The 15278-nt window shown below is 42.0% G+C and overlaps 1 protein-coding gene across 2 annotated transcripts in view; it reads left to right on the forward strand.

The window, feature by feature from the left end:
- TGFBR3 (transforming growth factor beta receptor 3) overlaps nt 1–2178 on the forward strand; it is a 121188-nt gene extending 119010 nt beyond the window's left edge. For both annotated transcript variants that reach the window (XM_074596862.1, XM_074596863.1), the window contains exon 17: nt 1911–2178. In XM_074596862.1, the coding sequence (XP_074452963.1) occupies nt 1911–2029 (119 nt within the window). In that variant the 3' untranslated portion in view covers nt 2030–2178. The remainder of the gene's footprint in view (nt 1–1910) is intronic.
- The last annotated feature ends 13100 nt before the right edge of the window (nt 2179–15278 follow it).

Raw genomic sequence — 15278 nt, forward strand, 5'->3', positions numbered from 1 at the left:
AGTCAAAATCTGCTCACAAGAGTAAATGCTGGACTTAGTGCTGAATTCAAGAGTGAGATCCTGACCCTCTTTTTAAACGTTTCATTGGCCTCCTGGGCAATGTGGTTTAGTGGTTTAGTTTGTTGTTTTTCTGTCTTGTCCCATCCTTTCGTTCCTCCCCATTCCTAAAGCAGTGGGGTGTAAGGCAAGATCTGTGCGTTGTGGGGCCTTATGTGCACTTAGAGCTGCGGCGTGAGCTAGCAGCAAACCCGCTGGTTTCTATTACAAAGAGCACTTGCAGCCTCTGCTGTGAGAAATCCTCAGACCTCCCTTGTTTGCAGCAGACCTCTGAATACTGAGCAGCCTGCAGAAGGACATTTTCTGGCCCGAGACAGAAAGTGTTAAAGGCACACTTCCTCTCCGGCCGCATTCCGGAGGAGCTCGGGCTCTGGCAGCTGGGCAGCAGCACACGGGGCATGGGGATGTGCCAGAGCAGCTCCTGTGGGAGGAAGCTGGCTCGTCCCAGCTCTGTAACCCTCTGGATGCAGGCTGTGCCTCTGGCTTTCAACCTGTCACCGAAGCAATCACTGGGGAGCAGGAGCGCTACCAAATCCTGAGCAGGGAAGAAAAATTGGACTCTGCAGACCTGGTTCGTGGTGTCAGGTTTCGGATAACCTAGGGCAATGTGAAGCAGGAGATCTGCATTGCTATAAACTCATGAGGCAGGAGATGTTACCAGCCTTTGATTTTTCCCAGTTGTTCCTGCCCATGGTCCGGCAAAACATTTCCGTCTTGCTGCTTTGCTGGGAAAGCAGCCGTGCTGGTGCTGGCTGCCACCGTTGGTCTGCTGCTCAAGCAGCAGCACTCTGGCCGTGTCTCTGTCCTGAGACCACGGGTTCACATCCTGAGAGATGTGCTCAAGGGAGGGGACAGCTACAGTGCACGATATATAAACTTAGTCTTGCCATCTCTTTTGAAGAGGCTATTTTTTAATATTACTAAGGTTGCAGATTGGAGCACAGTAACTTAAAAAATGCATCAGTTATGGTTTCCTACATGGCCTCATTATGATCTTTTGGGCATTCACATAACGGTGCGATTTTTACTTCCGTGCTAGTTGAGAGCCGGATTTTTTCCATAGCATCCCAGCCACAGGTGCGGAAGGCGTGTGAGGAGAGCAGGCAAATCTAAATTCTATGAGGAGCCATAAATCTGGCTTTAACTCCTAGTGCTTGATTTGGCAATCCAAAAAACAAAGGGCTTTTAATTTATCATCAGTAAACAATTAACAAGAAACGGTGAGACTTGTTCCCACTACAGGTGCTGTACATACATAGGTACAGTGCTGTACATACTGTGGTAGCTATAGGGGAGCTTCCTGCATGTTATATTCGGAGTAAATCAAGTAAAGCTTGCAAGGTAGCCTGTTGTTTTTCTACACAAAGAAAACTGGCCATATCTCAGGATATGTGGTATCCAGCTGACTGAGGAACATTGTCTTCAGCAGTAAATATGCTGCTCTATAAACTGGCATTAAAACGAAAGCCTACATTTCATTGGCCTTTTTCCATGAAACAGCAAAGCTGTAAAGTGGTCCGAGTCATCTAATGGGGACCCATTTGAGTGACAGCTGACAACAGATGGACAGTGTCTGTCTTGGCAGTTTCCATCAGCTGCTTTTAAAACGCTTAAGAAAACAGCAGTGTTATTTTCCCCATGTGCATAGCAATGCCAAGGTGCCAAAGTGCAGTCACATTTTCAACAGTACTCTGTTTGAGGTCTGTCACCCAAGATATTCATTGCATGGAAATACAAACCAGCAGAAGAGGAAGATTGGGAAGGAATGGATGATTAATTTTTTTTTTCTATGACAACTAACACTTTCAATTTCCCTTCTCCCAACCCCCCTTTTTCTCTCCCCTTTCCCCCAGGGGAAACAGCGGGAAGGCAGCAGGTCCCTACATCCCCACCAGCCTCGGAGAACAGCAGTGCAGCGCACAGCATTGGCAGCACGCAGAGCACCCCCTGTTCCAGCAGCAGTGCCACCTAACCGCGGGGGGAGCGCGCCTGGGGAGCAGCATGGCAGTGCAGAGAGGTTCAAAGGACTGTGTGTGGACACCAGCTTTTGAAAGTTAGAAGGACTGGTTTGGTTGCTTTTGTAAAAAAAAAAAAAAAAAAAAAAATGAGGAGAGATTTTTCTACAGGAAAAAACAAAACTAAAAAAAGACTGATTTTCTTTTGGGGAAGCCACTGTGTGTGTGAGTGTGTATATGTGCACACAATGCATGGGTAAACACAGCCTGTTGGATCTTCTATAGCATGTTTTGCTACATGTGACAAAGCTACTAATTTTACAGTACTGCAACCTGTTCTAGGGGTCCGTGGGCCCTCAATGTGAAATCTATGCCAGTTTGGAAAAATGCTGCTTTGTCTATACGACTTTTTTCTTTCCCTAAACCTTCTCATTGACACAAGGTATTCATTAAGGGAATTCAACAAGATAAGCAGAGCAAAGATGATCTTAGGTCAAAGGATTTCTGTTTGTCTAAGCAAGAAAGCCTCAAGGTCAGATCCCTTTGGTTAATAACATTTTATTACTTCAGCTATGTTTAGCCACTTTTGAGTAAACTTTTTTTGTTGTTGTTGTTAAGCTTATAGCTACAGCATCTCATTTGCTTTCCTGCTGTGTTTGCAGCTTCAGGTTTATTCCAGGTATTTTTGTTTTAATATGCATTGATTTGCTAATTGGAGAAGAGCACACTCTAACATTCCCTTTCTTGTTCTCTGGGCCAAAGCTCTTAATAAGAGATTTTTTTAAAATCTACTATACCAAATAAAGGCACACACAAACCTTAAGACAAATAATGTTCTTGTGCACTAACATAGATGTGTGTGTACCTTTTAATGGCAATGCCTTTATGCAAATAGACGTATACTGAAGTATACAGAGCCTAACTTGCCACTTTAACAATTGGGAAATTAGATCAGTGTTCCTTCCATACAAAAAATAAATAATGCATTTTTACATATATATGTATATATATAAAAAAATAGCAAACAACTGTCTCTTCAGTTTACAATAGGTAGCTCAAGGAGATAAAAAAGGTGGTTTGGTTCTAATCTTTCAGCTAGGCCAAATTCCCTTTGAAATAAGAGATGGTTTTGAGGGCACAAAGAATGTACAGTAGAGCCTATTGTTTGTGCAGAATACTGCCTGTCAAAATGAAGCTCTTTGCTTAAGACAGTTGCAGAGTTGTTTGTGTCAAACTGTTCCATGGACACTGCAGTTTGATAGTCCCAAAGAAGTGTCAGAATATGGAAATGGTAGAAAGGTACTAATTTTCACAGTATTTTTTTAGTGTTATTGCCATATCTTGACCTTCAAATCAATGCCAAATGAAAAGAAAAAAGACACTTTTGATGTGTAATTGTTTGACTGTTATGTTGCCACTTTGTAATTGTAATGTGTTCTACTGATCCTTCTCCTTTGAGGAAAAATCAACATTGTTTTCCTCTAAAAACGAGATGAGTAACTTTCATTAATTTTAGTGAAGGTTTCCTATGTTCTGCAAGAGGAGAAGGGAATTCATTACACTAGAGTGATAGTCTGCTCTGAAGTCTGAGCTGCAGATTTCTTGTGCTGATTCTACACTTGTGCCTTGCTGATGCCAGGATGGTCAAAGTGCAAGATATGCAATAGATTTAAGTGCCCAGGATCAGGTGGAATATTACTCACTTTAAATCCAATCTGTTACTAATCCTGCAAACATCTATGCGTGTGAGTAACTGCACGCCTCGTCCTTGCTAGTGCAAGCACATGCTCAACTCTACACGTTATGGCTATTCTCAGAGTCCGTGGAGATAGTCGGTGTATAGAGTTACACCTGTGAAAAGTGTTTTCTGTTATCAGGCCAATGAGTAGCCCTGATAACGTTGACAGGATTGTCACGTAAGCGTAGTTATCCCCATGCGTAAGGGTATGCAGGATTGGCTCTGTTACGAGGTGTTGGGAGGATGAATGTGCTACCTGTGTGGTTGAAAAGAAAGCGCTTTGCCTAACCTTCAGCAGAATGTATTGTATAAGCATATTCTATGTGTAAAGTCTTTAAAGATGTCTTCAAAGAAGACTAGAGTCTTTAAGTTCAATCATAGCTATATTTTACTACATTAAATTTCTGTATAAAGATATATTTAAATGTTTTAGATAAATGTAAGTTACTCTATATGAAATGTTTAATTTCAATTACTGTGAAATTGACATATTTTGTAAATTCTTTTCCCGGTTTTAACCCTTTCCTTCCTCAAATTTTTTATTAAGTAGTTTCTCATAGGAAGTATTAGATTTGGTTGTTGGGGTGGACAGGTTGAAAACTTTTATGTAAAATAGATAATTGTATATTTTTGAGAGAAACATGCTGCATTATCAATGTTTTTTATCAAAAATTTACTCTAATTTTAAAATAATTTACAGATTTATATTTACTGTTGGATAAACCAAAAATATATAAAGATCAAAGATTCGATTTGTTGGCTTGTATTTGAAATACAGTTTAAATTAACTGAACTTGGTGGACTCAGCTATTTAATTCAGAAATTTTAATCAATCTGAATGAATTCTCTGTTGGAGGTTACCAAAATTACTTAGCAGATGGAGCAGCCATTTCTGCTTCAACAGAGAGAGAGAGAGAGAGAGAGAGAGAGAGAGAACTAAACCCGGGCATTGCCAGTTAATAGCGTTATTACAAAAATTTATAGTACTTTCCAGTGGCCGTTAAGCTGCCTGCAGTTCAGAGTACTGATACGCCTATAAGCTCTACTTTTATAGCAGCCATTTGTCTTTACTGCAAGTTTCTGTGCGTGGTGTGGCAAGCTCCTCAACGCGTAACTGCAAAGCCACTGGCTCCCACCTCTGTCAAACCTGGTCTCACCATGCTGGACTTCACGTGGCAGATGCCCGCAGGGTGTGGAAGGCCAGCGAGACGCTCCTGTCCCAACGGAGGGCTTTAAAGCAGGGCTTCGGGAGGGATGGACTCAGTGGTAAATTTCAGCGTGATGGAATCGACTGCGAAGGAACTTATCGAAGAATGGGAGGATTGGGCTTAAAAGGGACACCTTCTGTCTGTAAAAGCTATTAGTAACGTACTTAAACTCCAAAGTAGACTGTTCGTTGTGTCCTGCGTTGTCTAATCACTAACTGTAACCTTTAACAGCATTTGGCTTTGGACATTACTATATTCATGTTTCAAGAAGTCAGATCTTTCTGTGTTAGGCTATTTTTGTAGCATTTTCCACATGGAAACGGATTTTGCAAAATGTCTGTAGATGTTGATGATTGTAACCTTCCCCCTGCCCTTTTCTAACCATTTCTCTCCTATATGTACCATTCTTTCTGTTACGTATATCTACCTCATGCTTCACAAGGAGACTGTACTGTTGGTTGTGCTGGCAGCCCTTCACGTGAGGTGACTGTTGTACCCTGTTGTTGTTTGTCATTCATGGGGATGTTCATAGTGTTATCGGATCTTCGCTGCCATATTCCTACCAGTTCCAAACACAATATTCTCACCTTCAAATAAATAAGTACATTTCTTTAAGATCCAAATGCCAGAATTTTTTTTTATGTATCAAAGAATGGGAGAAATGTACATGCTAATACCTGTGGCCAGTCTGAACACCCCATTTGTATTTCATATTGCATTCAGTATTTCAGAGACTTGTGGAAATGCATAGTTGTACAGTTTTTATAACCACAGTGTCATGTCATCGTAGTCTCTTGTGCATAATAAAGTATATATCAATTTATTAATAACTGATGCCGTGATTCATTTATTTGTAGTTGTACAGAGCCAACGGCAGTAGATCAAGTTCTGTCTTACTGCCGTGTCCCCATCTGTAAGCTTCAGTGGGAATCGTGTGTTAAGGCAGGACTTGACTTTGTGTGGCCAACTTGATTTTCTCCTTTTCTGTGTGCTTTTATCCATTGGCTTGGGTTGGTTTCTCGGTATTGTGGCATCTTGCAGAAACCAGTAGATCTATTTAGTTCAGTGCTGGTGTTCTTCACTCTAATTTGAAGTCCAAAGCTCTGATCCTGCAGGCGTTTAGTTGTTGTATGTTGAGAGACAGCCTCAGTCCCATCCTGCACAAGGCCTGGCTTGAGCACAGTCAAGCCTAAGGGTGTGCTGTTGGTCCTCCAGCTGAAGCAGCAGAGCTCCCTCTTTGCTTGCTCCCTGCAGAGCAAGTACACCGGAGACACGTGAGCAAGGCCGAGATGTGTTTTCATTACTTGAAGGGTCTTCCTGTGCTAGAGCAGATAGCTTGGCCATGGATCAGCAGGGCAAGGATTTGGGTGTTTACTATCCTGCTTATTGCTTTGTTTCCTGTGTTTCATGTGCAAAATATTCTTTATGGGCACTCTGGGGGAGCCAGCGTCAGTGGTATTTCCCTGGCTTGTTCAAAGGTTGTGGTTATTGACTCAGAAAGTAGAGTTCCCTAAGAAAGGCATCTAAAATGTTTAATGATCATTTCTAAACATCAGGATTCCTTCAGTAGAGAAAAGGCTAGTAATTAGAAGCAATGGTAAGCTTACAGGTTGCCTATGACTTACAACTCACAGAGGTGCAATAGATTTATTGCTTCATAACAACCATACTTCAGTTCTGCATTAAGATAATTTTTTCCTTTAGAAATGATCTCCGTAGAGCTGACTCTCAGCATAAAGATACTGGAGCTGTTCTTCACCTTCACCTTAAAGATTTGTATTTTGATTGGAACGTGGTGCAAAAGCATGATCAGTGTCACATATGAGGATTTAATTTTAAAATGCAATTATTAACCAATAAATTGTGATATATTTCATGAGTATTTGTAAACACCAAAAGTAAGAGTCTTACCGTATTACAGCGTAAGCATCGATGTTGTGCGTGTTTGTTTCTGCCAGGCATTCATGAGTAAAGCAAACATTTTGGAAAGTCAAAAAAATACCAAGTGCCAGTTTCAGGAAAAACACAGTCCAGAGCTCTTCTATTTTAAACAGAATTAAATTTATCACAGCGTATCCAAGACAATATAAAAGGAAAAGGAGCCAATATTTTGATACATTTTCACAGCTGTCACATTGTAATTGTAAAGCAGATATTTATGAGGCTGGAAGTCTGTTTGCAGCTTGGTTTTTGTACTGTATTCCCAGATCTCCGGCCCTAGACCTGGCCTTGTGAACCTGTGTGCATTTACACGGTTTGAATTCTTTGCATAAGAAAGATCAAATTACCTCACTTCACCTACCCAAAGAAGGTTACGGCTTAAATTACATTTTTATAGAGTCTCATTTGCTAGAAGCCTTCAGGGACTTGCTGCGGCGCGTCCAGAAGATGATGTGCGCTGCGGTGGCTCCAGACCTGCTGCGCAGCCTGGCATTTAGTTCTGTGCTGCGATGCAGTTTTACTGTGTTTAGGAAAAGTATAAAGAGGAGTTGCTTTACAGATAGTTGAAGAAGAAAAGCAGCACAAAAGTGTTACTCTTGCACTTTTTTTTTAAAATGACAGATTTTTTTCCATCCCATTATTTTGGCACGTATATCTGAAGAATCGGTTAAAAAATATTTGGGTGGAGTCTCTTTTTCGCTCTGCTGTTACTGCTGCTTGTAAACTGCCAGCTCTAGTAAAGAACACACTGTACTGACAAAAAATTAAATCGGTATTTAAAAAATCAGAATATTGAGTGTTAAGCAGAGAAAGCTGATGGTATTTAAGGAGGCTTTAAGTGGTTCAGCAAACTCATTCTCTGTTTTGTCAGCCATGTAAATTTTTTATGGCATGCCTGCTAAAATCAAAGTGCGATCCCTGTGAGCGAGTGTGGTGTTCCCAGTTCTCTAAGCATTTAACTCCCAGACTTGCTTTGTAAATAGGGTGAAAGGATCAAAAAGTTCTCAGTCTGTCCTTTCGTGCAAGCAGGCGTATCCCATGGGGTTGTAAGAGCTTGGGATGTAGGGAAAGTCTATGCGCAGTATTTTTATTAGTCTGTGATCCTAAAAGTGATTAGTAACATTAGCTGTTAAGAATGGAAAATAAAATAAACAGGAAGATTTAAGAGGACCATACACGCAGGGTATTTGCAGCAGGAATATTTAGGTTTTCCACAAAATTTTGGAGTGCAAAAACATGACATAGAAAATTTAAATCACTAAAAGGAAACTGTAAAATAACATGAAGGAAGCAGTTAGAAAGTGTCTGGAAATGGGAGGCTGAAGACTCGTGCCACGCTTCGGCCTGAAAGGAGCCGGAGCTGGCGGCCTTCCAGGGCCACCTCACACTGACTGTGGTGGCCACCTACCCCCGGCGTGTGGAGGGACTTGGAGGTGGGACATGGTCACCAAGGACTCATGCTTACAGAGCTTTAGGTATCAGCAACCCAAGCAGGATTATCATCGAAAAGACTTGCGATATTAACTTTGGGGCCTAATAAAGGGCCTATCCTTGTGATAGGCCCTTTATTAACAGGCTTTTTCAGACAAATGAGGTTTTTGTGTAAGCTAAGCAGTTCTCTCTGGGTTTAAATGAGGTTTTTGTGTAAGCTAAGCAGTTCTCTCTGGGTTTTACTTCAGGAAGAAGGGCCATGGAACACAAAAGGCCCCAGTGAGGAGTCACTAAATGCAATGACAAACCGCAGTGGTGACATTTGGGAGGGTTAGTTGGCGCCTGTTCACATTGTGAGGCGGAGAACAGGTAACGCGCTAGTCCTGCCCTCTGGGGAACTCCTCTGCTGCTAAAAAACCATGCTCAGGGGTTAGAAATAAAAATCTCCATTGTGAATGAGAGCAAATGTCTGACTTTCACCGTTGGGGAGGAGCCGGGGGGCAGAGGGATGGCCCCACCATGGGTCAGGCTGAGGCCCGTGGCTCACGCAGGCTCAAAATGGCAGCGTGGGGCTCGGCACTGTCCCAGGAGGGTTTTGCGGGGGAGATTGGTCAAAGGGAGATGGGGGACAGCTGGGAGGTGCATGGCAGTGTTCAGCAATGGCTCCTCATGGCATTCAGGCGTAGATATGAAAGGGGACAGCCATGACAGTCTGTATGCCCAGTGGGAGCATGCGAGTTGAAAGGCGGAGCTGTTGTGAACCTTTCTTGACAAAATAAAATATCGCTGTTGCAGAAAGATGCATGTGGATTTTGATGGGGAGGGAGAGTGGCTCATGTTTTTGGCCTGATAGTTAAATTGCCACCTAACAGAAGCACCATGGGGGGAGCGATGAGGGCCCCTGCGCCCTCAGGGACAACAGACGGCTCTGTACCATGTCTCTGCGTGCAGGTGGCACCTGCGCCCTGTGGGGCTCTGGTCACCCAACAGACCTGCCCTCAGTCTTCTGTTTTAAGTGGAAAGAGACCCAAAGGTGGGGTTTGGATCCCAGTCCTCCAACAAAACGTTTCAAACCCTCTCTTTGAGCCACAAAACATGCCCGTCAGGCAGCTCCCGTATGCCCGGCAGCACAGAAAAAGCAGATTATTGCAAGTGCAAGATGATGGTGTTGAAGATGTGGAAGATGGTCAGCAGAGAGAGACAGGAGCAGGTACAGGATGACAAACACCTATATAAATAAGAAGGTGAGGCTGTATTTTTATATTACATAGACTTAAGCTGGCAGTGCCCTCAGTCTGATGATGTGGGGAGACGATGTTACTAATTAAGGATGGAAAAAGGAAGGAATGAAAGTTAGATCAAGGCTGTGATTGTGAGCATTGTAGCATGAGAAACAGAGTGTGCTGGTTTTGTCTGAGGAGGGTTGAGGGATGATTACACTGGAAAATGTGTACCCCGCTGACACGCTTTGTACCATTACAAAACCAGAGTAAGTACACCCATGTTTTTACTGGCAGTGCTTAGTTAATTTTTCTGTGACTTCCTTCAAATGTGTGTCCCTGAAATGAGTCATGTTTTACTAAGATGTTAGACAACAAGGGTCTGTCATAAACGAAGAGGCTTTTGCTGGGATGGCTGCCTAGCCCTTCTCCTGTCCCCGTGGGCCATCGAATGCAGAGGATGATCTGCTCTGCAGACAAGGAGCAATTTCTCCTGCTCGGACTGTACCTGTCGCCTGCATCATGGGATAACCTACTGAGGAGGCCATAATTATGTTAAGAACTTCAGAAATCTGTCTCTGGCAAGGCGTTGTATACAGTTAATTGTAATTGCTCTTGTAAGCTTTCATTTATGGCATAGCTCTTTCATTCAAAGGTGAAAACCAAAAAGCTTAAATAAAAATTTACATCATAGGCTAAGAATACAAGATGTTGAAAGTCAGACCTCATACTTCTAGAGTGCATACTTCTTAGACAATATCTGGTAAACAACTGTGAACCAAGAACAAATTTTCTGTTCTCTCTTTTAGAAGCTGTAAGAGATCTTAATTACTGTGTTTATTTGAGTAATGACAAATAGTATGGTTACATGGACCCCAGCTACATTTTTATGGTTTTCCTCTGCTTTTATTGAGCAAAGACAAAACTGTGATACCAAAAAGCTAGGTAGTCATGCATTCATGTTTTTAAATATAAATGCGCATGTATAAACAAACACACATCATTCTGTTTAGTAGTGGAAGAACACAAGAAGGGAAAGTGCCAATGCATGTCTTAGAGGATAAATGCACGTGGACGTGAATAGTGCAGAAAGCATCTAGAGCATGCAAGCCAGTGCTCCTGCGAACAAGCTTTTTACATCTGGAAGATACGACTCAATTGTGCTCTCTTTCAAACTCTTAAAGGTCTGTGTTCCCTTTGCTTAGTTCAGGCAATTAGGGGAGCCATGTGCTTCCTGTATTGTCACTGGAGGCAGGCAGTCCCTGAGGCTAACTCAGCACACCCTGCCTGTGTCCCGTATGGGCACTGGGGAGCAATTCCGTTCCTAACTGAACGCCTGCAGTTGGCCGGGATGAATCTGGGTGTCCGTCTTCTCTAGACGGCGTTGTTCAGGCTGGGGAGCAGTTCTTACAGAAATCATGTAATTGAATGGAAACCAACTTATAAATTCTCAGAGCTTATGTGTGCTGGTGGTGCCAGTGTAGAAATACGATGATGTAAATTTATTTTGACACAATCAATGAAGGTAACAGCTACATGGAAGGAGGCTAGAGGAGATCAGGGTCACTGCCATGCAGGTATGTAGCTTCTGTTTCTAGGTGGGATAACTCAAGTGTTGCCTCCTGCTTACAAACCTTTAAGAAGATTTTTCACAGCATTGAAAGAAACCAATGTGTGTGTAAAACTGGAGGCACTTGCCAGCATCGAGGCTCAGTGCCACATCTGAAGGAAAAAAGAGTTTATTGTTATTCGGAGTCCATATTTCATTTCTAGAGCAAACTAAAGGCCAGGTTCTCAGCTGGTATAAATCTGCTCCTTTGACTTCACTCAAATTCTATCTGTTTACACTAGCAGAGCATCTCTCAAGTGTATAAGCTGTTCTTTAGCACTGAATAACAGAAATATAATCTGGCAAGCAGCCAGTTTGAACAGCTGCCAGTGCACTTCAGATCCAAAGATGATTAGTTGAACCCCAGCTTTTCCCTCCTTCTTTAGACTTTTATTGAAAACAGGACCTATTCCCTAGTCTCTCAAGTCATACTTGCAACTTCAGTTCAGCACACTACCCACTTTCTCCAAACATCTGAATTTCGCTCTGCAGCTGTAAAGCCTTTTTCCTCAACTCTAATCAGCATTAAAAGCTCTTATTTCCAAACGAAGTTCTGACAACCGCGGTGCTGGTCCTTCTGTTTGCATTTAAGTCAAGAAGGCTCACATTTCAAATCAGTCAGTGCAAAATGCCATACGTATTTTTAAAAAAAGTATGCGTTCCAAAGAGGGTGTGCAAGGTAGCAATGCACTAGAGCTATTCTGCTTTCAATGAATTTGTGTAAGTTTTACTATAAAAACCCCCCAAAGAAGGTTGAAGCAGGTGTTCTGGGCAGCGCACATTCAAACATATGGATAATGTGTTCATTAGTCACAGAGATACTCCACCGCAAAGCCCACAGGCTCTATCTGACACTGCAAAGCCCTTGGTGGTTCTGTACCTGATCACAGCACACAGGTAGGACAACACTTGAGATCTCTTCAGTCTCGGAGTGGTTGTGGGCTTGCCCAGACAAGTACACCGTGATATACTTGACATGTTGTCTTTCAGGGGCAACGTCAGTCTCATAAATGGAGAGAAACGCTGCTGATGAGCAGAGGACTGGGCTGTGTTTCCCAGGTGCTGGCACTTCTGAACTTGTGAAGCCAAACAGCTTCCAGCCTGCCGATGGGCTTGCTGCTGACAAGGGTGAAGGCCATCAGTGGGCCACTGCTGCACTTGTGTCTCTGTTCTAAGCAACACTTGGTTAGGCTTCCAGGAAAATGCTAGCATTAGTCATATGTGAATCAGCTGTAACTATCCCACCCATTATAAGCCCTGTTTCCAGATGTTTTTAACTGGCAACTACTTTAAAGCTTGTCCATATTCTGGCCAGGACTGGGCTAGTTAGCACTGCATGTGTTGAAGCCCACTCACTAGTGAGGCTTGAAAAATGTTTAATTGATCTGAATTTTCAGGAGGGTTTATTTCTCCTTTTCCCTTGAGCTTGTTGCCATTCCTGCATTGAGTGCTGCCCCTTCACGCCTCTGAGCATACTTTTTGGACAAAACAAGCACATCCCTACCTTGACATTTTTGGCTTTGTCTTCTGGAAGTGAGTTTGTAAGTTAGGTGACCTCACTGGAGACAAAGAAGTAGCATGTGGCATTTGAGCTCTTCAGCATTAAAGAAATATTTCCAGAAAACAGACTGCAAATAACACATAAACTGCAGCTTGCATTCAGGGCTCATCAAATGCCTTGAAATAGCAACCAAAATAGTAAAATCAGGCACTGCTCTTAGACAAGTAGTAGGTAGTGAAAAAAAAGCTATATGGGATAAATATGTTGATTGTGTCAAACTCTTTGGGCAAGATTTTAAGTTTGTGGAAAAAAGTTACTGTCCAGCCCTATAAATACAGACAAGTGAAGCTGTTGCACAGTGCTAAAATAAATTTTTAAGGAATTAGAGTAGTTCTTTTATCAGTCATCAAATTTGAGGAAACCACTCTTCATGTACCGCGGGCCATGCTTTCAACATACCCTGTGATTCATCATCCAGGACTAAGATATTTCAGGGATACTCTGTGAACTTCTCATCTTTCCTAGGACAGACTTCCATAGAAGTGCACACTACATGACCCCTGACAAAAGGCTTATACAACATGTGATTCAAACTGAGACTTGATCAAGTCTTTCATGGGAAGTCTTGCATTTTTCCTGAAACTTTGCTTTATTATCCCAAAGACTTCTAGTGCTAAAATTAAGCCTATTTTAAACTGCTTTACTGAATTACCTCACACAACTTTATGCCTCTGGCTGTGAACTCAGACACGTACTGGCAGCCAGCTGAGGAAATGTCACACCTTTGTTTTATTCTTCTAACGTCCTTGATAACTTCATGTGGATGTCACCGGGATAGTAAAAACATGCTCATGGAAGGGTTGCCCATTTCTTTTTTCTTGAGGAAGGTTGGTTGATCAAAGCTAGCATATAAATCTTGCAAAAACATCAGGTTTCACTCTCCATAACATAGTAACAAGAATCTTTCATTGGTGATGCTAATTAAGAAAAACATTTCTCCATGGCAGTGGTTTTCCTTTGATGTTCCTATCAGGCCAATGCAAACAGGCAAGTGCCAGAGAGCTGAAGATGTATTGCTGACTAGTATGTCAGTAGTATCTAATACTGCGGGGCTGTTTTCTAATCAAGGCACGTGGGGGTTTGTGTATAAATTTTTGGAGTTCTAGTGCAAATTTCTCACGTAAATCTCTCTCCTGTAGACCTGTTGAACAATTGGCTTTTTACTGTTGGTGTCTGTTTATGTATCTTCCTCCTCTCATAATTTGAGTTTGGTTTGCAATAAAAGCAGCTTGTGCTTATTTCCTTTCTTTTTAAATCCTGATAGGGACAAATAGGTCTTATCAGCCTTTTTTTTGTTAGTTTTTGTTATTTCTGCATATTCCGGGTACTGCAATACTGTGGAATTAGCTTTAGAATGAAAGGTTAACATTGTAAATTAGACATAAAAAGTAGCTATTTATGTCACTTTGCCTGCATGTCTGAGACATATGGAGGTTTGATGTAGATTTTGTAGCAGAGAATTAGTTCTGATTTCTGTGACACAACTCCTGATTTCTACCTGAGTAAGTCAGGTTCTGGTACCCAGACACAGGAAACTCAGAGCAGATCTCGATAGGTCTAAATCCAGGGGATTGGGAACATATTATTATATTGCTTGAGATTTATACAATCTACTTTAAGCCCTTTGGGGACAGCTCTTATCTGCTCTGTTTCATTTAGGCATCAGTTCTGAAGAATGACGTTCCCCAGCCAAAATGCCACTCAAGGCAGATAACCCTGTACTTCCTATGGAGCGACGTAAACCACTCTGCAGGGCACAGAGCAGTGCAGAACCCAGCTCTGACAGTAACCCTGCCAAGCCATTTAACTTTCTCTGCCTCACTTTTCTTTCACATGAGGCTTTCACATCCACTTTAGCACATTAAAGATGACGCATGTCTGAGAGCTGACATTCGAGAGGGGAGGTCTCTGTTCTACTTTAACTATTTCAGCAATCTGCAGTAAAACGTGAAAGGTTAAAACACTTTGCTGTGTTTTCTAACTTTTCTTGCTGAAAGGCATATTTTGCCAGGTGCAAAAAGATATAGTCCTTCACTATATTTTTAAGGCATTACATCAAGAAAATTCCTCTAATTTTTTTTAAGTGCGGATTTCTTGTTCCTATTGTTAATTTGTTTTCCCTATGCTATCTGCAAAGGTAAAACAGTGAAATACTGTTTCCTACTGCAGATAACGCCGTGAATTAGAAATAAATGAGGCAATTCTATCACTAACAACAGATATGTCCATGAAGAAGTGGAACTCGAGAGCTCATATTTTATAGGCACAATCCCTTTATTGACAAAGTTGACTTTTTTATTAAATACTGTTCACTTGTAAATGCATAAGCTACATTAAAGGATAGTACGTAGGATTTAAGAGGCTGTTCTTCCTCTTTTCTGCTCCCAGTTATCATCCGGTGTGTTTACAGCATGGCGCATCTGTCACAATATGTATAATTTGTGGAAGAGTGAATCTGCATGAGTGTTAAATGCCAGGCTGTGAACTAAACACTCCAGGAATGGGAGGCATCATGAAGGGAATCATGTGGTGGGGAAACATAGTTGTCCAGGGTAAAC

This window comes from Larus michahellis, chromosome 8 (genome assembly GCF_964199755.1).
Source record: "Larus michahellis chromosome 8, bLarMic1.1, whole genome shotgun sequence".
NCBI classification, from domain to species: Eukaryota; Metazoa; Chordata; class Aves; order Charadriiformes; family Laridae; genus Larus; species Larus michahellis.